Below are 25,496 nucleotides of genomic sequence, written 5' to 3'. Positions count from 1 at the left end.
AATTTTCGTAATTTTGGAAAACCAATATTTATTATCTATTGAAAAACATCATTATTCATGGATTAATTTATTAGTGTTAACAGCAAACCAGTAGTATTAGGTGTGAAAAGGAAATATTTTTTAAAATTTGTATACAATAGGTATACAATAAGGGTTACAATAACTAAACAATATTATGACTTTGAGTGTAAAAATGTATAGAGTTTCAAATTAAGTTACCGAAACCACCCGATATGCCAACCCACCTAAAAACCCTAAGCCCCTCTAGTTTTATCAGAAATAGCTATTTACAACAATTATTACTTTTTATAAATCTAAAAATGTAATCAGAGGGACAAAGAAGGGTAAGTTTGCGCCGGGAGGGTGGCAGAACTGACAGTCCGAGCTGATGAGGGGATAATGAGCACAATCCACCTATTGATTTGTCACTTGCAAGTCTTCTGTTTTGCGTTTGACAAATTGATCAAATTACTTGTCGGCCAAATTTTTAATTCAACTCTTACTCGTGTTTTTAGCTTAGATAAGTGTTGAACTGATTTAACAAGGATTATATGCTGTAGCAAAGATCCGTTTTACTTAATTCAATTTAATTAATTCAAGGTTGGCTATATGATCGGTTAGTTAACATTACCTAAACAAAATTTCGTGATACAAAATAAAAACAAATTTTGTTGTTACAGGGATTACGGGACCGTTGGGACAAAAAAAACCGCTCTCTACTGCTAGACCAACCATCTCTCTAATTTATAGTTTATTTTTATTTTTATAGTATATATAGAAATATAAAATAACATGAAATCTACATATTTTTGTGTTCTAAACAACGCAATGTTGATTTGATGTTATTTCTGTTAGTTGGATAACCTTTAGGATTTATTCAAAAAAATAAACCAATAAATACATGTAACAACCATTATTAGGTAAATAATCTACTTTTACAGCCGCTAAACTTGATCCTTACACTCTGTTTCATTGAAGCTAAATATGACACTTTTGGTCGTTACTTATCGTAGTATTTACCCATTTTGCAATATAATCAAAGTTTTTCCACTGGGCTAATTTTTCTTTATGCGTTATAGCCGCTGACGTAATTTCATTTGAATATGGTAAATGTAGTATATATTATAGCAATCATTATCGAAATGTAATTGTAATAGCACTTGATACAAGAAGAAACCACGCGATAGAACGCGGGTATCAAGGCGCGTAATACTATACAGAGAACTAACTATGAAAAGGCTTCTGCAATAGCTCTCCGTCAGATTAGAGAGATCTATAGAATAGGTTTCAAGGTGGCATGGAGATGTTGGATAGTTTCAATGAGAATCTGTTTTTATTTTTTTTTCACTTATAATAATAAATTGTTTGTTTTATGACCTTTTCATCTTGTCAAATGACATTTTATTAGAAAAGTATAAGGAATTTTGATGTAAGATATTTTGTAATGCAAATGTCATATTTAAAGAGATTTTCTGTAATTATATTTAAAAATTTGAAAGCCGAAAATGTTAACTTGAGTAAGGTTAATAGTTTTTATCTACGATCGTTTTTAAAAATAACCTTTTCAATTCAGTTCATAAAATTGAAAAGATTCAGTTAACACTTTGTTTACATTCTTAACAGCATTGTTTTGTTACTTTACAGTACAAGTTTGGACCAAAGAGGTTCAAGTATTGAGAGAAAATAAGTAAAATTCCTTCGAAAGTCAATTTATCAGCTGTTGGGGACAATTTAATTGATTCTACAATGAGTGAGTGGTTGGGACAATGAGTCGTTGCATCACAATCAGTGGCAATGAGAGGTTATAAATTATAAACGAAAACAACCTCTCTTTGACGTTCTGAGTAGTGATTGTTATTCATTAAAAAATTGTCGTAGGTAAAGAAGTGTTCGCAACTTGCGCGTAACCTACCATAAAAAAATTGTTCCACAAACAAAAAATGTTTCCTTAACACTAATCTAAATAAATACACGCTATACAAATAAATCTACATAATTGATGTACTATTCTCTTATCCGAAGTTTATTCTTTATGTTATTAATGCTATTAAAGTGCCAAGTATATTTCTATTGCGGAACATTACTCCAAACTGCCCCCTATAAATACATTTTCCAAGACATTCGTTATAGCAATGGCGCCCTACGCGAGTTTTTAACAGGGTAGAAATAACCCGGGAATAAATCACACGGTTCCCGCCATTCTAGAGGTGATGTGAAGTACAACATTATCATATAACCGAGGTGCATGGTTCATATAACTGTCTCTGTGAGGTAGTATGTCACTTTTAACAATATTAGGAGGTATGTCGTTAAACGTTTCATGGAGCACTTTGGTGGTAAATTTGGCACTTGTTTGATACTTAGCGCCAAAAAGGCAGGTACCTAGGTGAATTTAAAATGGCTGAAATATAAAGCTATGAAGTAAATCACCAATTGTTTTGTCTTAACATGCATTTTTCAAGTTTATAATAAGTTATAATAATATCATTTTAGAATTTAGCCTCCGGATTACGTTGAATATATTAAAATGGTGTAAATACCTGCTTCGTGGTAATCCTAATGTTGCTAGTGTCGCAACTAGTTTCGACTTTTTACAAAGTCATCTTCAGGCGAAGGCGTCAAGGATGTCAAATGGTGGTCACTTCATATGAAGGTCGTCATTACATAAAAACACGAACACGAACACGGACATTAACACGTAAAAACGGTACATTTAACACGATTAAACGAACAACGGTAACTGTAAAGGAATGATGTGACACGACCGGGATGGATGCAAGGTCTAGACTACCGGTCAACGTGGTCGGTCGGTGCGATGACGTCACTCCTTTTGTCTTGTTATCAGTCAGCTGTTGTAGGTCCCATCCCATTCATTCCTGACTCTTTCTCTAGTACTTTGATAGCCGTATCATAAATATAATTTGATTGGAAGGAAAGCTTGTCGTTTAAGATGTTTTGTCTGTCAAGTTTTACAGCTCGGTATATTTCGAATTCTTCTAGTGTATTTCTATTAAAATGGTTGTTAGATAGATGCAGTACTGTCATGTTGTTGTCGATATTTGTATAATTATGGTTATCTGAGACTAAATGTTCGGCAAAAGTTGAGGTTTGAGCGGATGTTGTTTTTCTTGGTAAATGTTCTCTGAATTTTTTTTTTTTGAAGGAACGAGCTGTCTGGCCAATATAGTATTTAGAGCAGTTGTCACAATTTATCTTATAAACGCCAGTCTTATCGAAAATTGGAGTTGTCGTTTGGGGCCGTTCTTTTAATAAAGACCCAAGTTTGTTTACTGTTTTAAACGAGACAGTGACGTTGTTTTTGGCCATAATATTTTTGAATTTAGTACTTAGAGATGAGCCGTACTCCGTTGAAACATAGGTTTTTTTATCTTTTGTTTTTGATGTTTTTCTTTTTTGGTGTTTGAGAATTAATTTATCAATAATATTGCTCTGATAACCGTTAGCGACAGCAATGTGTTTGAGAATGTTTATTTCATCGTTGTAGTTCGATGGACTCATTGGCACTGAAAGCAATCTATGTACAAAGCTATTGTAGGCGGCTATTTTTTGTGAATGGGGATGATGAGAGTCTGCGTGGATGGTTTGGTCTGTAATAGTTGGTTTTCGGTAAATTTTGAAGGTAAATGCTGAGTTCTGTTTTGTTATAGTTAGATCTAAAAAATTCAAACTGTTATTTTCCTCCTCTTCAAGCGTGAATTTCATATTTTTGTGTATGTTACACAGATAGTTGTTCAACAAAGAGAGTTGTCTACTATTGCCGTTGAATAGTACGATGGTATCATCGACGTATCTGTGGTAAAAAACTATTTTATCCCTATAACGGTTGTCAGGTGAAAATAGATGTTCATTTTCAAAACTGTTTAAAAATATTTCTGCTAGGATGCTGGAGAGTGGGGAGCCCATGGCTAATCCTTCCTTTTGGTTGTAAAAATTATTCTGAAATTGGAAATAGTTTTGGCTTAGCACTAATTGCGTCATTGATAAGAGTTCCTCTATGGACTCAGGGGGTAAGTTGGAATTCCTTATTAAGTTCTGTCGCAATATTACCATGGTTTCTTGTATGGGTACGTTTGTATACAGATTCACTATATCAAACGATACTAATTTGTGGTTTCCGTTGACTTTGTGTGACTGTATTTTCTCAATCAGTTCTAAACTATTTTTGATACTATGGTTATTTTCTAAGATAATGTGGTTTCTAATTATACTATCCAGTTTCTTTGCTAGTTTGTAGGCTGGACTCGGCATAAAGTTGACCAAAGGCCTGATGGGGATATTAGGTTTGTGGACCTTTGGAAGACCTCGAAATATAGGGGCTCGAGGATTCGGAACTTTCAGTGCGATTTTTTCATTAGGTGTGATCAGATGTTTACTATTGGTAATGGCTTTGTTGATTTCTTTAGCGTTTTTGAGTGTGGGATCTTTGTTCAAAGGTTCAATGTTATTCTTATTCATAAAATCGGTAACTTTTCCTACGTAGTCGTCATTATATAGAATAACAATCGAACTGCCCTTATCTGCTTTGGTTATCAGAGCGTTGTGTTCGGCAAGTTTATTCTTGATGCTTGATAAGGTTCGCTGTAAAGGCTTATATTTAAATGCTGTTTCTTTGATCGCTGCTGGTTTTTCAAAATAACTTTTGCTTTATTCCCTATGATGATACGTGCACAATCACGAATTTCGTCTGATCTTACACTTTTTATGGATGCTTCTATATTTAGTAATTCTGAAAATAGACTTGATTTTTTATTGTTAGGGAAATTGAAATTTAAACCTTTATTAAGTAATGCTAACTCATCTTCATTAAATGCAATTTTTGTTTTGTTTAAAACTCTTTTGTAAAATGTGTGGTTGCATGAAATAATATCTTTTTTATGCTGCTTCTCAATCAGAGTGTGGAGTTTCCTTGATTGAATTTTCTTTTTGGTTAGGATCTTTCGTGATATTTGTTGTTCAATTTCAATTATAACATTGTTTTGTTGTGATGCATGCAAATTATTCAATAGTTCCAAATGTTTCTTTAACACAAGTTTATTAAGTAAATTTTTCTTAAAGTACAGACTTTTGATCTCATTCTTAATCCATTGGTGTTCTGCTAATCTTTTGGCTTTCAATGCTTGTCTGGATTTGGAATTGACTTTAACAAAAATGTAGTTAGGGACTATGTTGTGTTCGATGCATGCTTTATTGAATTTTATGTTCTCAATGTTCTTGCATAATTTTAGTTTGACATCCTTATACTGGAAGGCTATTTTTGCTTGCTGGGCATCTAATTTCATTTTAGAATTTAGCCTCCGGATTACGTTGAATATATTAAAATGGTGTAAATACCTGCTTCGTGGTAATCCTAATGTTGCTAGTGTCGCAACTAGTTTCGACTTTTTACAAAGTCATCTTCAGGCGAAGGCGTCAAGGATGTCAAATGGTGGTCACTTCATATGAAGGTCGTCATTACATAAAAACACGAACACGAACACGGACATTAACACGTAAAAACGGTACATTTAACACGATTAAACGAACAACGGTAACTGTAAAGGAATGATGTGACACGACCGGGATGGATGCAAGGTCTAGACTACCGGTCAACGTGGTCGGTCGGTGCGATGACGTCACTCCTTTTGTCTTGTTATCAGTCAGCTGTTGTAGGTCCCATCCCATTCATTCCTGACTCTTTCTCTAGTACTTTGATAGCCGTATCATAAATATAATTTGATTGGAAGGAAAGCTTGTCGTTTAAGATGTTTTGTCTGTCAAGTTTTACAGCTCGGTATATTTCGAATTCTTCTAGTGTATTTCTATTAAAATGGTTGTTAGATAGATGCAGTACTGTCATGTTGTTGTCGATATTTGTATAATTATGGTTATCTGAGACTAAATGTTCGGCAAAAGTTGAGGTTTGAGCGGATGTTGTTTTTCTTGGTAAATGTTCTCTGAATCTTTTTTTGAAGGAACGAGCTGTCTGGCCAATATAGTATTTAGAGCAGTTGTCACAATTTATCTTATAAACGCCAGTCTTATCGAAAATTGGAGGAACTCTTATCAATGACGCAATTAGTGCTAAGCCAAAACTATTTCCAATTTCAGAATAATTTTTACAACCAAAAGGAAGGATTAGCCATGGGCTCCCCACTCTCCAGCATCCTAGCAGAAATATTTTTAAACAGTTTTGAAAATGAACATCTATTTTCACCTGACAACCGTTATAGGGATAAAATAGTTTTTTACCACAGATACGTCGATGATACCATCGTACTATTCAACGGCAATAGTAGACAACTCTCTTTGTTGAACAACTATCTGTGTAACATACACAAAAATATGAAATTCACGCTTGAAGAGGAGGAAAATAACAGTTTGAATTTTTTAGATCTAACTATAACAAAACAGAACTCAGCATTTACCTTCAAAATTTACCGAAAACCAACTATTACAGACCAAACCATCCACGCAGACTCTCATCATCCCCATTCACAAAAAATAGCCGCCTACAATAGCTTTGTACATAGATTGCTTTCAGTGCCAATGAGTCCATCGAACTACAACGATGAAATAAACATTCTCAAACACATTGCTGTCGCTAACGGTTATCAGAGCAATATTATTGATAAATTAATTCTCAAACACCAAAAAAGAAAAACATCAAAAACAAAAGATAAAAAAACCTATGTTTCAACGGAGTACGGCTCATCTCTAAGTACTAAATTCAAAAATATTATGGCCAAAAACAACGTCACTGTCTCGTTTAAAACAGTAAACAAACTTGGGTCTTTATTAAAAGAACGGCCCCAAACGACAACTCCAATTTTCGATAAGACTGGCGTTTATAAGATAAATTGTGACAACTGCTCTAAATACTATATTGGCCAGACAGCTCGTTCCTTCAAAAAAAGATTCAGAGAACATTTACCAAGAAAAACAACATCCGCTCAAACCTCAACTTTTGCCGAACATTTAGTCTCAGATAACCATAATTATACAAATATCGACAACAACATGACAGTACTGCATCTATCTAACAACCATTTTAATAGAAATACACTAGAAGAATTCGAAATATACCGAGCTGTAAAACTTGACAGACAAAACATCTTAAACGACAAGCTTTCCTTCCAATCAAATTATATTTATGATACGGCTATCAAAGTACTAGAGAAAGAGTCAGGAATGAATGGGATGGGACCTACAACAGCTGACTGATAACAAGACAAAAGGAGTGACGTCATCGCACCGACCGACCACGTTGACCGGTAGTCTAGACCTTGCATCCATCCCGGTCGTGTCACATCATTCCTTTACAGTTACCGTTGTTCGTTTAATCGTGTTAAATGTACCGTTTTTACGTGTTAATGTCCGTGTTCGTGTTCGTGTTTTTATGTAATGACGACCTTCATATGAAGTGACCACCATTTGACATCCTTGACGCCTTCGCCTGAAGATGACTTTGTAAAAAGTCGAAACTAGTTGCGACACTAGCAACATTAGGATTACCACGAAGCAGGTATTTACACCATTTTAATATATTCAACGTAATCCGGAGGCTAAATTCTAAAATGAAATTAGATGCCCAGCAAGCAAAAATAGCCTTCCAGTATAAGGATGTCAAACTAAAATTATGCAAGAACATTGAGAACATAAAATTCAATAAAGCATGCATCGAACACAACATAGTCCCTAACTACATTTTTGTTAAAGTCAATTCCAAATCCAGACAAGCATTGAAAGCCAAAAGATTAGCAGAACACCAATGGATTAAGAATGAGATCAAAAGTCTGTACTTTAAGAAAAATTTACTTAATAAACTTGTGTTAAAGAAACATTTGGAACTATTGAATAATTTGCATGCATCACAACAAAACAATGTTATAATTGAAATTGAACAACAAATATCACGAAAGATCCTAACCAAAAAGAAAATTCAATCAAGGAAACTCCACACTCTGATTGAGAAGCAGCATAAAAAAGATATTATTTCATGCAACCACACATTTTACAAAAGAGTTTTAAACAAAACAAAAATTGCATTTAATGAAGATGAGTTAGCATTACTTAATAAAGGTTTAAATTTCAATTTCCCTAACAATAAAAAATCAAGTCTATTTTCAGAATTACTAAATATAGAAGCATCCATAAAAAGTGTAAGATCAGACGAAATTCGTGATTGTGCACGTATCATCATAGGGAATAAAGCAAAAGTTATTTTGAAAAACCAGCAGCGATCAAAGAAACAGCATTTAAATATAAGCCTTTACAGCGAACCTTATCAAGCATCAAGAATAAACTTGCCGAACACAACGCTCTGATAACCAAAGCAGATAAGGGCAGTTCGATTGTTATTCTATATAATGACGACTACGTAGGAAAAGTTACCGATTTTATGAATAAGAATAACATTGAACCTTTGAACAAAGATCCCACACTCAAAAACGCTAAAGAAATCAACAAAGCCATTACCAATAGTAAACATCTGATCACACCTAATGAAAAAATCGCCATTTGACATCCTTGACGCCTTCGCCTGAAGATGACTTTGTAAAAAGTCGAAACTAGTTGCGACACTAGCAACATTAGGATTACCACGAAGCAGGTATTTACACCATTTTAATATTATAATAATAAGTTTATACTAAGTTAGTAGCTATACGGGCTAAAATTAAAAGGTAGATCCCCATGTCAAATTTATCGCCAGTTCTTTAATAAAAACTGTCGTAATTTATGTGAGCCACTGACCGATTGGGCTGATTTAAATAACTGACTTTTGTCGAATACATGAACATTTTACCAAGTCAACATGATTATTTTACCAAGTCAAACTAATGGAACAACTTAAGGTGAGCCATAACAACTGTCATCATACACTCATCTCCATTCATACTTGGCTTAAAATACCTACTTTGTATGGTCGCCATTTCATAGAACAGTATTAACAGTAGTATGACCCGTCAACTATGTCAGCAACCATAAATAAGTTAGCGTTTTCTGTGGCTGACTCACTGAATTATCTTATTTTCTGATAAAACATTTGTGACAGCTGGTCCATATTGTATATGGATGTCTACTTTAGTATCCAGCTGTATGCATTATGTAGTTCAATATTGTAATGTACCGACTTAATCAAGTCAGTCCCATGTGCAAGAGCAACGTTTAAAGGAGGGGGATACGACCTAATAGAAACGTCAATAAACTAGGTGGCGTTCGCAGAGGCATCCACAAAATTGAGCGGAGTAATCAAGGGTTTATATCATATTGTTTTTGTCATACTGCAGTAAAAACAATCGTTTTTAATGCATGCGTTGCGGGTCTAAAGTAGCATTTTTACTCTTTAGGGAGTAAAAATCGTTTTTAGCCTCTATGCTATGGAGTAAAAATCAGCTGTTGTCAACTCAGTTGTAAATTTCTATTGTAAACGATTGCATGTATCGAAATATGTACCGATTCGTGCTTCGTAATCATTTTAAACTACAGTCTACAGTCTCTTCCCATAGCATTTTTGCATTGCAGATACATTAATCCATTCCCACACTCAACACTGCTCACCTTTACTATTTCCTTCACCATTTCCTACGTCATAGGTCTGTTTCCTTCCCTTCTTATAGCATTTAAGTATTAGATACATTTATCTAACTGGCCAAACGGTTCCCCCACTCTGCACTTCCAGCCTTTACTACTTCCTTCACCACTTCCTACGTCGTAGGGCCTGTTTCCTTCCCTTCTCATAGCATTTTAGGATTGAAGATACATTAATCTAACTGCCACAGACGGTTCTCACACTAAGCTCATACTTTACTACTTCCTAAGCCACTTCCTACATCGTGGACCAATATTCATAACTTTCCATAGCATTTTAGTATTTTAGATTCGTTAATCTAATTGTCACAACATTGCCCACAATCCGCACTGCTAGCCTTTACTACGTCTTTCACAATTCTCTATGTCGTGGACACGCTTTTATCCCTTCTCATAGAATTTCAGCATTGCAGATACATTAATCTAACTGGTACAAACGGTTTCCAGTTCACACACTTCACAATGCTCACCTTACTACTTCCTTCACCTCTTCCTACGTCTCGGACCTGTTTCCCTCCCTTCCCTTAGCATTATTGGATTGCAAATACCTTAATCTAATCGTCATAAACAGTTCCTACACTCCGAACAACTCGCCTTTACTACTTCCTTCACCACTTCCTACGTCACGGATCTGTTTTCCTCCCTTCCCCTAGCATTTTAGGATTGCAAATACCTTAATCTAATAGTCATAAACAGATCCCATGCCCCGAACAGCTCGCCTTGACTACTTCCTTCACCACTTCCTACGTTGCGGACCTGTTTCCTTCCCTTCCAATAGTATTTTAGGAATGCAGATACCTTAATCCAATCGTCATAAACAGTTCTCACACTCCGGACTGCTCGCCTTTACTACCTTCTTCGCCACTTCCTACGTTGCGGAACTGTTTTCCTCCCTTCCCATAGAATTTTATGAATGCAGATACCTTAATCTAATCGTCATAAACAGTTCCCACACTCCAGACAGCTCGCCTTGACTACATCCTTCGCCACTTTCTACATCGTAGGGCCTGTTTCCTTCCCTTCCAATAGTATTTCAGGAATGCAGATACCTCCACACTCCGTACAGCTCGCCTTGACTACTTCCATCACCACTTCCGACGTCGCGGACCCGTTTTCCTCCCTTCCCATAGAATGTTAGGAATGCTGATACCTTAATCTAATCGTCATAAACAGTTCTCACACTCCAGACAGCTCGCCTTTTCTACCTCCATTACCACCTCCTACGTCGCGGACCCGTTTTCCTCCCTTCCCATAGAATTTTAGGAATGCAGATACCTTAATCTAATCGTAATAAACAGCTCTCACACTCCGGACAGCTCGCCTTTACTACCTTCTTCGCCACTTCCTACGTCACGGACCTGTTTTCCTCCCTTCCCATAGAATTTTAGGAATGCAGAAACCTTAATCCAATCGTCGTAAACAGTTCCCACACTCCGGACAGCTCGCCTTGACTACTTCCTTCGCCACATTCTACGTCACGGACCTGTTTCCTTCCCTTCCAATAGTATTTTAGGAATGCAGATACCTTAATCCAATCGTCATACACAGTTCCCACACTCCAGACTGCTCACCTTTACTACTTTCTTCACGACTTCCTACGTCACGGACCTCAATTTAGTGTCGTCATTTGATTATATTTTTGATCCATACTGTTTCTGTTCTAATATCTGTGAAATAATAATATCTGCTATTTCTTTATCTACTGCATTCAAAAGTCAACAGCGTATCATATGTCTTTGTTTATGTGTCAAATACTGCTTCCATAAGGATTACATTGAAACTTTGAGACCCAGTAGGGCGGATTCCTGAGAGACTTCTTTAACGCCATATAGATGTTGGCACTCACCGATATGGTCTTTATCACCATGCAAAATTTGAAAACGATTGATTCAGCCGTCTAGGAGGAGTTTGCGTATTACGAAATGCATAAGAGTCGACGTATAAGAGCTTCGCTCGCTTCGCTCGCTCCGCTCAATAAAAATATTTACGTTAACAATAACCTACGACCGTTTTAGTTTAGTTCTTAGAATTAAAAAGTTTCTCATAACAGCATAGCTTTTTTTAAAAACGACACGAGTAACGGACCAATGAGGTTCAAGGATTGAGAGAGAAGAAGTAATATTGTAATGATTCGAACTTCAACTTATCAGCTGTTCAGGCCAATTTAATTGTTGAGTGGTGTAATTAGTGTTTGGTACAAAGTTTCGTTGCATCACTGTCAGTGGCAATGAGACGTTATAAACTAAAACCTAACCTTTTTTAGAAGTTATGAGTAGTGATTTTTAGTAATTAAAACACTGTCGTAGGTAAGTAGTGTACACAAATCGCGTAAATAGTGTTCTTATGAAAACGTACTAAAAACTTTTATGAAAAGTTGTTAGCTTTCATTGGTTTATAATGTTTTAAAAATTTACATATACAATTTTCCTGCACTAGAATTATACTGTAAAATATCCTCGTATGGTCAATCATAACAAAACTTAAGTTGGTACGCTGTAAATGATCCTTACTTTGTTATTTTTTCTCTTGTAGAATGTGATTATAATTTCAATTGAATCCATCTGGCTAGTTAAATTTGTTCTTAACATTAAAGGAAGTTGTGATGGTAAATGTTTCTGATAGGCCAATCGAAGGGTTCGGGCTCTGCTCCAAAACCGCCGTTTGATTCTGTTTGTACAAGACACCCTTACAGCACTGCTCAGCTCGTACAGAATAATCAAACATTGATGTAGAATTTGGTATTTCTAATTCAATTTCTTGATAGAATTACATTTATCAGTTGTTTTCTTTAATGATTTCACAAGATATTTTATTCAATGACAAATCATATAGCAAGAGGGGTGGAAACTGGACATTGCATATCAAAACATGAGGAGTTGATAACCCCTTGTAAAAAAATTGTGCTATGGACTTAATTTCCATACAGTTACACAAACAAACTGTTGTAAACTGTACAAATACAACAATGGTGTATAAACTTTGAAATAAACACCATCAAGTATATTTTTTTCTATTAAAGAATTTAACTTTATTCAAACTAGTTTCAAATGCACGAAATGTTTTACAGGAGATAAAACACAGACAAAGAAGTCAAAGAAAGAACAGCCAAGTTTAAAATTCAAGACGATCAATTCGCTAAGGATATAAAAGGCTTGGGGGTAAAACTTAACAGCTATAAATATTCGATTACCAGTATCGGCACTCAGTATGGAAATCAGGGCTTTTTATCGTAGTCTGCAATCATCTGCAGAACTGTTACTGGGAGATTCTTTCAGAAAGTTGTTACTCAGTTATATTTCAACATTATCTTTATATTTGCATTTGTCTGAGTATTCGTGTGTGATTTGGGGTACAGAAATCTTAAAGAACTTATTTACTTGTCGTTGTTGAGCTGTTCAAACATTGATGTTGTTTTTTTTCTGAAATTTTTTGTCGTTAAACATTTCAACAGGTATCTAAGAGCTAAATAAAAATATTGAAAAAAAATCAAGTATTGATTTTACTGGATATGAAGCATTTGTTTCATAATTATTTAAGAGAATCCGGCCAGCCCGGTTAATCATTTAATTTACATAAGGCCCTTAGATTAGGATTAGTATGTAATTTAAGTCGATGGAATGTAGTGTGCACAATAGTTGTTCCGACTTAAAAATAATATTCTAAAACTTTAAAACCTCTTCTAATATTTAGTTTTGAAGTACTCGTATATGTTGTGTACGATAATGTTTTTTATTCTTCATTTTGGCAACTATTATTGATTGTTGGGACAAGTAATAAAAAATAATGATACTAATTTATTAACGCTGGGTTTGAAGGTGAAATTAATCAGGTTCATCCACCCCTTCTACAAAGCTTGTCACTTGCATTAGGATAATTTCTTTTATTTCAAATGAATTGTCCATAATGTTAGGAGTTGGTTTAAAAAATTTAGGAAATCTGTGTAGTCCACTTAATCTTTATGTTTTTTTTTTTAAGTTTATTTATAGATAAGAACAATTTTAGAGTGATGTAGCATGAGTTTCATTAAATATTAAATGTTCTAACAAACTACAACACTTGAATTCAAGATTAATTTTAATTAACGTCACGTCATTGTCAATTCTTTTGCTTCTTAAGGTTCCAAGTAACTAAAATAATAAACTTAGAGTGACCATTATTTTAGTGGACCAACTTTTGTTTGAGGGTGTGCAAAGTTTAGAACCGAATTACCACAAATTATATGTAATACATTATAAAAGATAATATCAATTTACAATCATCGAATTGGGAAGTATGTGCGTACTTAACCAAAATATGAGTGAAAGATAGAAACGGAATTGATTTAGAATGGAGTGAGATGATATGTGTAGCTTTGTAACTGACTAAGATCAGCTGTTTTAATCACGATCGTGTATTAAACCCCATTATCAGGAACAGCTGGGTCCAGTTTCGAACCATCAAAAAAGCGACTGACTTTTCCCAGGATCGATCCGGCGACCTTTAGATTGTTAGGTGAGCACTATAACCACTCAGCTACCCATCCTGAATTATAAATAAAATAAACTGTTATTCTTTTTCTATTAACAATAAAGTTTTTAATATTTTATATTCAACTTTAAAGCAATATGTCGAGTTTTAGGTACAGTATGTGGATTTGAACTTTATATTGGTATTCAAGGATCCCGAGAGGAGTCTAAGGAGAGATCCCAGATATCACACCTAAGCCGTGTTTATTGAGACTGTGAGCGTTCGACTGCAAACTTGACTTGGGAGTCGTTTATCCATTTATTGGGAGTTGTAGGGGATATTAATAAACACATTTATCAAGTATCCAAAGTTGAATTTCGCTCACAACGTACCTGTATTTCAACGTATAACGTTTTAAGTTATTTCACTAAGTATACCAACGCCAGGCCAAATCGTCAGGTTATGAAGTTGTTGTCTCTTAAATGTTGTTCCTTAATTGTTGTCATATTTGAAACCTTTTAAAAAGACCAGAATCTGTAAAGTTACTAATGCATTGTATAGATTTTATTAAAAGCAATTCTGAACAGAATTGTATACCAATGTATATGTTGCTTTTTGAATCTCAATATTGTAATGTAAATTTTGTCGTGTCTGCACATACTGTACCTATTTAAACAAGGGTTATGATGCCGCAAAATTACTACTGTAATGCATTATCGAAAATAAAAACCATAAAACCTAAACCAATGTAGTTTTCTTTCTCCTTCTTTGATGTGTAAGACTACACCTGTGGTCTGATTGTGATGTAATTTGGTTTGTGGATACTAAACCACGGTATCATCTTGGAATATTTTATATTTTTGCAAAACTTTGATTTTAACAGTGTTTTTTTATAAAACCAATAGATAAGTAAAATTTGGGACTTTTATCACAACGAAACAAAGGATTAAAATTTAGTATTTGATTGTCCTTTCAACTCTTAACAAAACAAGACAACATCCAATGCTGTAAAAATTACGGTTCAAAAGTTAGTGCATTTTTTTATTTAACACATATTATTGCATAGTTAATCCCACAGTTAACCCATGATAATGTTGTTCACAAGCTAATGGAAGAAATTAAAGCTTAAAATATTCAATATCAATATCAAATAACAAAATCACCTTGCAATTGTTTATAAGAAGAGCTACCCGATCAACATCATGCATAACAATTGTAAGTATTTTAAAACTAACAGAAGCAAGTGAGAGGCCAAATATACAGGCACGTCAAATGGTCTTCATCGTCGTGTTAAACGTGGATTTTTATTCCACAGGCACAAAACTGCCATCTAGTGTCTACAACCGCCTTGAATAATAATAGTCCACTTACCTACTGGGCGAGTATGCAGTTATCTTTGTTATATTGTCTTTGAGACATGAATTGCAAGCAAAATGGCCAACTCAAGAAATGATATGAAAGTGTACAAATAACTCTGTGATTTAGTACAGGGGTAAGCAAATGTATTATTGCCAATTAATTTATATGGAGACCATCTAAGTGCGTAGTTTAACACAAATATTAGTGACGGGTGTGGATAAAATCGTTGACTATTGGATACTGAAGTAAGCATCACATCTATATGGACCAGCTGTCACCAATTTGTTTTATTTATAAAGAAAATACAGTAATTGAGTGAATCAGTCTCAGAATGGGCTGGTGTCTAAAATTCTATATAACAACATAACACCTTAATATTCATATTACGAAATTATACTTATCTACCTTAACATTTTCTGCCTATGGAGATCACTCAGTTAAGAGTTTTGAAGACTTATTAGGGTAAAAACTATGATATTTATTTGCTAGGTTATCAGTACAGTATAAACAAATTAAGTTTTAAAAGAACCCACAATTATTCATTATAGTGTCCTTGAATCAACGTCTATGACGTATTGTACTATTTTATAAAGTACCGCAGTAACTTGAAATGAAATTAGGTTAATTATAAAAATTGCCATATTCAACACTTTTTCCCGTCAAATGTTACTTCGAAAGGCTTAAAAAAAAACGTTTTTTGCAATTTTCACTTTCAAGATGAGGCTGGTGAGAATAATAATAGCAATGTTAACAAGACAAGCTCAATACAAGCACCATTGATGAGCTAAGCCTCTTCATTAATAAAACAAACACTCAGTTTGAAGCGAAATTGTGTGTGTCATGGTCTGACAAGTATTATATTGTAAGGTTATCTTGTTCTTGATAATTTACTTAATGTTTAGTTCATTAAATATTTATAAATACGTAGTTTAGCTACTGGTAATTGATGTTTCTGATACATATAGTATGCATGTGATCCTAGTATTCTATTTAAGTAAAAAATCACACCAGCTGAGCCTACGTTACTGTATACATTCCCCTTTCATTCAGCCAACAAAAAAAGTTATAAGCCACTTGTAACAATTTATCATGCTGCCTATCAAACAACGTTGTGCTACTTTTATACCATAAACTAGAGCTCGCCCCGTGGTCGAAAACTCGACCAAAAGTATGTACTGTGCAAACTTCTCTATTTTCACCCCACGCTGTAAATAAAACATGAGATTGGAATTTCTTCCATTTGTTTTGATTTTCTGTTTATATGTTGTTGTTATTTCGTCACCAACATGGCAACCTATAAGGCCCATATTTTTTTTTTATATTTTAAATTAATTTGTTGTGCTTATTTTTAGCCTATTTTAATTTATAAAAGTATTCTGCATATCTACTACAGACAAATATCGTTCTAACAGTATGTGCAGTTTTTCCCTGCGATGCACAGGAGCTGATAAAAAAAGGTTTCAAATAAACATGCTTGTCTATCAATATATAGAATTAGCCACATGTTAAATCTCCACAAGAAAAGTTGAATTTACATTTTTGACCCAATTAACATAAATATTTTCTAAATAAAAAAAACCTGCACATATACGACCGATAACCTTTGTTTAGGTACAACCTGCATGCAACTCGAGCCAGTTAGTAGTATGGTCTGGCTAGCTGTCATAAGTTCACCAAAAGTTTTTTAATACATAATATTGTGTTCATAGTTATATTTATATATCTCTAATCAGGCTTGTATCTCTTGCTACTATAGAAAGAATATTGTAATACATGAAACATTCGTGATTTTTTTGTTTCAAATAAATTAACTGCAATGTTTATTTTATGACTGATATAGAAATGTTTACGAATAATGAAAAGCACACCTCAAAAGACAATGCTTGAACAACTAAAAAATAAGTGTTATTCCATGTGTACATATATTTTGATGTCGATGGCTGTCTGATGAGGTAAATTTTAGCTATTTTTCATAACACACTGTCCTGAGGCTATACAAATTGACTTTTAAATCGTTTTTCACCCTTATTGCACTTCACATAAAAAATCTAAACAGATTTTCTGCGGTGGAATAAATCGTGCATTCAAGCAGCTACCAAGAAAATGAACATACAACATTTGCCGCCGTTTTACAAAGGGGTGTCTAGGGTATTGTTGCAAGAGTCTCATTGAAGCAGTCCAATTAACAGCTTAAGTATTCATTACGAGAGGGAAGGGTTAGTGAAGCCTCGCGATGGATGTCTTGCCGTGACTTTTGATATTCGCAAACCTGTAGGCCTATATTAGAAGCTTCGAGAGGATTTAATTTATCATTGATAAAGTTTGGTGTTTATTCTCTTCTATATAATGTTAGAGAACTTGATCCCCTTAGGTGTATGAGCAAGATGTTTACAACAACACGTATTTTTAATGGTAAAATATTTTTTGCCCCACCTTCACATCCTAGGATGCTAGGTTCTAACCCCGAACTGTTACCACCTTACTTCAACGGAATTATCACATAAGTTGGATAAAATCAATTGGTGATTGGTAGGATTTCAACCCGGAACCTCGGGATAGGAAGCCCTTGCTCTACCACTATAGATACTACCACTGCCACAGCTCGCTCCCTTTAGAGAAATTAATTACTCCATGGAGAAAACAATTGCACTGTAAATACATCATAAAAAATGTCTGCCCATCAGGAAAATATAATGTTTGACTTCGAATTTAAGAAATTGTCTCTACCCAAGTTAAGTTTGAAGTATTTTTGGAGCGACGAAACAATATTAATGAATTTTGCTATTTAAGTTTTGTTTTATTTATTTAACTATTTCAACGCTCGTATAGAGTTGATATTTAGTAATTAAGGTAGTCTAATAACTACAGTATGAGTATTTCAACTCAAATATTATGATACTTCAATACCTTTTTATGAAATGGCGACCATACAAATTAGGATAGGCAAGTTTATTATGGGATCGAGTGCCGGAAGGGGACGTTGTTACAAATATGTAGGCCAGATATTTTTAACTAGGAATATTTATTAAAAGATTACAAATCAAGGACAGCGTGGCATTGCCAAAGACATTGATATTATTCATCTAAGCAAAATAATGTGTTAAATAGTTTAAATAAAGGATGTTGGTGTTTCTAGCCTTCTAGAATTGCCTTATGCTGGTTATAGACTATAATTTAGAATATCCGAATTTGTCAATAATAACCAGTTAATTGCCGAACTAAAAAGAAACCTGGCATTTTAGTACCATTCGTCAATTCTTTAATCCTAAAACTTACTAATACAAATTTACAGAATATAAAGAAAACTTGCATACGCGATTTTTAAAATTAATTATGTTGTGCTATTTTAGGGTAAAGTTCTAACTAAACCAATCCAAACACAGTAGTCTCGAAGAATTTCAATGATAGAATAATAATCCAATACTCCTGATTGAATTGTTTCATGTCGCGAAGACTGCAGTCAGATAAGATTGTACCCGCGCCTGATCCGACTTATTACCATTCTTAATTACAGGATAAAACCTTCGCGACGGCGGGGAAATGAAAAAATTCAGTCGAGTGTGGAAAAAGAAACTTAATATTCCAGTCGATAAACTTCGACTTGGAGGGCTGCTAAAGAGGGGAGGTTATAAATAAGTCATTACGGGTGAAAAGGCGAACTATGGAAATTGAAAGGACAGAAAGATAGCTTTGATTGGAGGTAGAAAAAGTAAGTAATAAGTATTTCGCAGATAACACGAATTATAGGCGTAAGTTGCTGTATATAATATTATAGCTCCAGTATTAGTATTTTATAATCCTGTGGTTTTAATACTTACTATAGTGTATGGCTTGAAAGGAATTCAATTCTTTGGATGAAAGTACATTAGATAATATGAATAGTTGGCCTGGATTTCTTCAATAATTATTTTCTATCTGGACTTTAATAATACCAAACTAAGAAGTTGAATAATACTTATGATGTTAGATCACATTAAGATCGTAAATGATAATGATTTTTGGCTGTGAGATATGTCAGTAGGCCTATGTGACTTATACTTAAGAGTATAAGTTTCTAAAACCAAATAGTAATAAACTAGCGTAAATATGTAAAATATGAATTATGTCAATGATCTATGCCAGTGGGGTATGTAAGCATGGGACTTATGCTATATAGTATAACTTTCTTTTAAACTCATCAACAGTATGAAAATTATTCGTAAAACTAATGTATTTTACTAATGCTACCATCGTTTTTCTATTGTTGAAACACAGCAGACCCATCTTTCACTTCTATTCGTTTTACAAATTTGTTGCAAATTCCACTCGAAAGAAATACTTTGACGTAAGCTCGTTGACCTTGTGAAAAATATGAATAATCTTACTAATATTATAAATGTGAAAGTTTGTGTGTTTGTTTGTTTGTTTGTTTGAAGTTCAATCACGCATAAACCACTAGACGGATTGGGCTGAAATTTGGCATGATGATAGCTTACATTCCCGATTAACATATAGGCATATTCTTATCTCAAAAATCCTTTCGGGCTCCGCCCCAGTGGCTCTGTAATTCCCCATGTTAACCTTATGAGTATTCATATTCAAAGGGAATTAATGAATTTAGTCAGCTGTTTAAACTAAAAAAGTTGGTTCTATGATATGGAAAAGCATTAAAAAGTTATAAGATTTACCAACAGGGTGCAGCACTATATTTTTTTGCAATTATGAAAACAGCTAATTTGAACTAAGCAGCAACAAAAAACTGTGATTCACAATGAGAACTGCCAAAGTAGGATTGTTTACAGTTATGTTTATGTTTTTCATTTCATGAATAATCTATCTATCTATATATTAATAGGCAAGCATGTTTCTTTAAAACCTTTTTTCTCAGCTCGTGTGCATCGCAGGGAAAATCTACGCATACTGTTGGAAAGATATTTTCCTGTAGATGTGCAGAATGCTTTTAAAAATTAAAATAGGCTAACAAATAAGAACCGAAAATGAATTTGAAAACTTCAAAAAATTAACATGGTCCATATGGGTTGCCATGATGGTGACGAAATAACAACAAAATATAAACAGAAAATCAAAACAAATGGAAGAAATTCCAATCACATGTTTTATTTACAGTGTGGGGAGAAAATAGAGAAGTCTGTACATTAATTATTTTTGGTCGAGTTTCGACCACAGGACGACCACTAGTACTTATTTAATACGCAAGCAGGTTTTTTGTGACAATTACTCCTCCGAAACTACTGAACCGATTGAGATGTTTTTGGTGTCATTGGAAAGAGCGTAACGTGAAGTTGTGCAGGAAACCTTCTTTTTAAGGAAATAGTTAGAGAGTGAGGCCCTGGGGCCCTTTAAAGTTTCGTATTTCTCCATAAGGATAACATGGGAGATAATTTTTATTTACAGATGAAACATATGTTTGTTAATTGAAAATAGTCAAAGTCTACTACATAATAATTGCTGTGTATTATGACTGTTAATGTATACTACATTTCAATCAAAGAATTGTGTACCTTAACGTTTACTCATAATGGATCTCACTACTTTATTTTAATGCTGGGAATAGTAAAATTTAGTTGAGACTAAGTTACCATGATGTAGAAAACTTTACTATAATAATTTATGAATTTAAAATCACAAATCATTGACATTATTAATTCATTGCAAACGAAACAGCTGATCGAGAAATCAAAAAAATCACCTACTTCATGTGAACAATGTTTTTACACAAACATAGTTGTTTTTTTTTTTGCCATTAAATTGATTCTTTTTTACTTGTGGGTGTATTTTGAGTTTGCAGTTATGAAAGCACCAAGCCAAGTAACTTTTACCTAATTTTCTTTATGATAAAAGTTTGCTAATTTAACAGTTTGCTACAAACATTTTACTGACTTGGTTGAAATGAAATACATATTTACTATTTGAATTTAGGTTGGCGTAAATATTACAATGGAAAAAGCGAGAGAACCTGGATAAATTGATATATTCTGTTATGTACATCTTGAATATTTCCATAATCTTAGGGTCGAATCTCTTAAAAATATCAGAAATTATGACCGTTATTCCTTTTAAAATAACGACTCTAATACTTATAAATTGCTCGAATTCGAGCAACAGGGACACTAGTTTGTGATATTTTGCGAATTGTTGATAATTTAATTTTCTCTATTGTTTAGGTGAAGTGGTATAACATTATGGCTATGGTAGATGTGTAATACAATAGAATACTGTAAATTTAAAAAAGCAAATTTTATCAAACTGTGTCCCCCCTTATTGCAAACGCAAAGCTTGAATATAACTGCAATAAGCATTTTATACTTATATTTCAACCCCGTACGAAGGACGGGTACTCTGCTAGTCCTGATATAATGTTAAATTTTCCTGTCAAATTTGCACTAAAATGTGTTTCTATTCTTATGCGTACTAATTTAAATCTATTGAACAACTGACCATAAGGCATACATTGAAAATATATTTAAATATCTACATAAACTATAAGTGAACAGTTTAACATGACAACACAAGTACTAAACGTTCTCATTTCAGTAGAATGGGCGGCGATTGAGAGTGGTTCGCGCTAAGAAAACATGAAGCGATGAGAAACAGAGGGAGAAATTAATTTGTACTCTTTGTGGCTTGGTTTGTTTTAGAAATAAAGAACCCCTTAGCTATTTAGTTTTCGAACAACGGCTTTGTAGCTTTCAAAAGTGTTCAAAAACATGTCTGTGGTAGACCATTATACCACAGTATTTAGTACATTGATATTGATTGTTACGATTTCATTCGAATTATTCATTACAGTTCATAAAATCACAATTAGCAAGCAGATGTTACATGTGAGTACAATGACCATCATACACCATAGGGATACTAGATCTATCCTGTTATTTTCTTGTTGCTTAGAGTTTATTGCATTGTTATTTATTATGCTAGTTATTTATAAAAATTAATTATTTTGAGCTACTTTCTTATGTCTTGTTCTTGCTACTCTTGTTGCTTACTATCGTTTTTTTCACTACTAATGTACTCAACTAGTTAGTTGTCACACAGACAACCTATGTTTTTCCTGTAAAAATTGCGTATCTATTTACTAATAAACAACTAAATCCATCTGGGGTTAGAAGGATTTGAACCCGGGACCTCCCGGATTAAATCTTCGCGCTCCTCTAGACAACCTCAATCCTAAAATCTCTAAAACATTTTTATTCCCCACCTTCACATCCTAGGACGCTAGATCTATTCCGGAACTGTTTAACGTAATGTGTTCAGACTATCCATTGAGGATCACAACATTATCAGATGGATAAAATCCACAGATGATTGGCGGGATATGAACCCGGAACCACGGGCACCGAAGCCCCGAGCTCTATCACTAGACCAGCTAGCTCCAAACCACAAAATCTCTAATATTAAAAGGTTTAATTTGTAACAAACCACAATTTGACTTACCAAGACGACAGCCAGGCCGCACCCCCGCCACGGACCTCAGCATGTTGAGACACCTCTGGTGGTAATGGCTGTAGAAGGGGTCGTGGGGAGGAACCTCCAGAGGCATACAGTTGGGGTCGACGCCGCCCCCGTGGCAGCAGTCAGGGTCCCGCCGGGTCACCGGGTCTGGAGAATGAGAGGGTCAGATAGAGGGTGGTGAAGAAATATACAGTTACGTTGGCAATAGTGTGTTAATATACTCACTGAGCTAGAGATACAACTGGAGGCAGCACTGAATGAGAGAATTGCGAGACATTGGCTACCATTCTAATATACCAAGTTACACTGTAATTCTTAGTGCATTAGAACTAGGGAATTCTTTGTCCTTTGACACTAGGCTCTAGGTAGAAATAGAGTTTCCCATTACTTCAGACTAGACCTAGGGTTGCGGCATTATCACTTAGATAAAGATTATTGGTAATTTGGCGGGATTTGAACCTGGGACCTCAGGAACCGAAGTCCCGCGCACTACCACTAGACCAGCTTGCTCCCCGGAACCAAGGGAATTAGGGATTGTATGATTGTGAGAACACCATGAGCCGATGAGCTGGTTGATTCCTTTATTTGGTACCAAGATAACAAAATTTTACAGCGTCTCGATTTGCTAACAAAATTATCAAGCCAGTACTACCTTCAGTTGCATTTTCTTGCTCAGTGAATCTACTAGTTCTATGTAGTACAGTTTTAAAGTAACAAAGAGTGTATTCTATTAACGCAAAAAGCTACAACAACATGTCCTTCAACAACATTATGACATTCAGTTAATTATTGTTACTAGTAAAAAAATAATTGATGTTTCAACCCACATATGCATTATTAGCTTTAAGGTAGTGCAATTTAAAGTGAGATGTCTTGTGTAGCTTTGTTACAGACTAGCACATCTGTTACTAAAGGTATGACCATTCATTTTATCCATATATCCAAGGATTTTAGATAGTTTTGCCTAAAACGAAAATAATTTTTTAATCTTTCCAAATTTTTCCTTTTGGACATACGCATAAGTATTTTTTTTTTATTTGAAAATGATACCGTTGCATTGGATTTCCAACTTACTTCGTAACATTAGGTTCAAAATACTCGTTCCAGTAACAAAGAATTCCTGTAAAGAGTATTTTAGTCGTGTATTACTCTATGTATATATGAGAAATACAACGTGTGAAAGATAAAATTCATTGGATTTACATTCAAGATTTTTTAAATCTAGCTTTTGAAAGACCCACATGAATTCCTATGAATAAATCACTTTAGAGCACTTTCTCCTATAACTGAGTCCAGAAAGTGTAATCGAGGAAACAGTCATACATATCCACAACAATTTAAACTACACAGTAATTTTACAGGATTATGCCACTAAAACTAAAGAACTAAATAAGAGCTATCACCACAACAATGTGACAAAAAGATCACCTGTTCTAAATCAGCTGATTCGGCAAGACGTATCAAATGATTATCCAGCCATTTGTTGAGATATTGCTGCGACCGGGACGGTTTCTCTAACCACACATATATTGTGGGATAAGCTCCACATTTCTCAGGTTTAATGGACCGTATCCTCCCTTCACGTTTGATACAGCGAATGTTTAATTGAATAAATTTGTCTTCGCCTTCTGCTTATGTCCTGGATCTGGATGTGAGGTGATTGTTAGCCTTCGGTTAAGTCCGAGCTGTGGGTCCTGGGTTCAAATCCCTCTAATCACCAATGTGTCTGATCACCTAGTCTGAATTAATGTGCTACACTATTTCGAGGTAGAACCTAAAGGGAAAAAGTCGAAGCTGCAATCTAGCAACTTTACTAGTAATCCTATTTGATTCGCATAGTTTGTTAACCTATCAAAAGTATATTTTGGATTTAAACACATATCTTCTTACTAATTACTTACTGATTATTTGTAATAATTAGTACCCTTCGGTCTGGATTGAACTTTCAAAGAAAACCTTACGATTTTGATTCTGATGCTTCATACACCAAAAGCAAATGAAAATACCCTGATAGTGATTCACCAGTGTATTTCTACCATATGACATCAAAACGTATAGTTCATATTAGATCGTCAACCGAAAAATCACACAACTTTTAGCATGAATTATAATTTGTATTCATATATAAAATTAAAATGTTCACCCATACCTAAGTCCAAGTTTACAGAGAACTGTAATTATTTTTACCCATAATGTAAAATAAACAGATAAATCCATTATAGGCTATAACAAAATATCTTTATCAGTTCTAAATTTTAAACACAACTATAATATACTTCAAATAAACATTTAGTTTTTACCACAATCGACAAATAAAAGCGTCCATAATTATCCTCACGTGTTGATAAAACCGTTTAAACCTTTAGCAAGAAACCCCAGATCCAGTCGCTAAGCCTTGTCTTTCGCAGGCAAGAATATATGGTGGTCGATTTGTAAGTGTGTATCAAGATAAGGTTAGGGCGGCAGATTGGCTGAAGGTTGGGTTTTTGGAGGGTAGGTTTTGGCGGGAAGGGTGCAGGGGCGACCACTGCCCAGTCAGCGGATCACCACTTGGCTTAATTGAGTTCTTTTACTCCCTCGAACGTCGCCATTAACTGTGAATGTGGACGTCGTCAGCTGTCTTCGCTGACATTTGGCGGGAGATTTGC

At 34.4% G+C, this 25,496-nt stretch overlaps 1 protein-coding gene across 1 annotated transcript in view; it reads right to left on the bottom strand.

Moving 5' to 3' along the window:
- The window catches only part of LOC128989122 (lactoperoxidase-like), a 166,886-nt gene that overhangs the window by 82,887 nt on the left and 58,503 nt on the right, over window positions 1-25,496 (bottom strand). The window contains exon 8 of the mRNA XM_054410987.1: window positions 22,831-22,995. Within this exon, the coding sequence (XP_054266962.1) occupies window positions 22,831-22,995 (165 nt within the window). The remainder of the gene's footprint in view (window positions 1-22,830; window positions 22,996-25,496) is intronic.

The sequence above is a fragment of the Macrosteles quadrilineatus genome, unplaced genomic scaffold, assembly GCF_028750875.1.
Source record: "Macrosteles quadrilineatus isolate MER2022 unplaced genomic scaffold, UCM_ALF_1.0 Scaffold_3__2_contigs__length_128488019, whole genome shotgun sequence".
In the NCBI taxonomy this organism is placed as follows: domain Eukaryota; kingdom Metazoa; phylum Arthropoda; class Insecta; order Hemiptera; family Cicadellidae; genus Macrosteles; species Macrosteles quadrilineatus.
The sequence above is the reverse complement of the archived record's forward strand: the minus strand, read 5'-3'. Positions and strand labels throughout refer to the sequence as shown.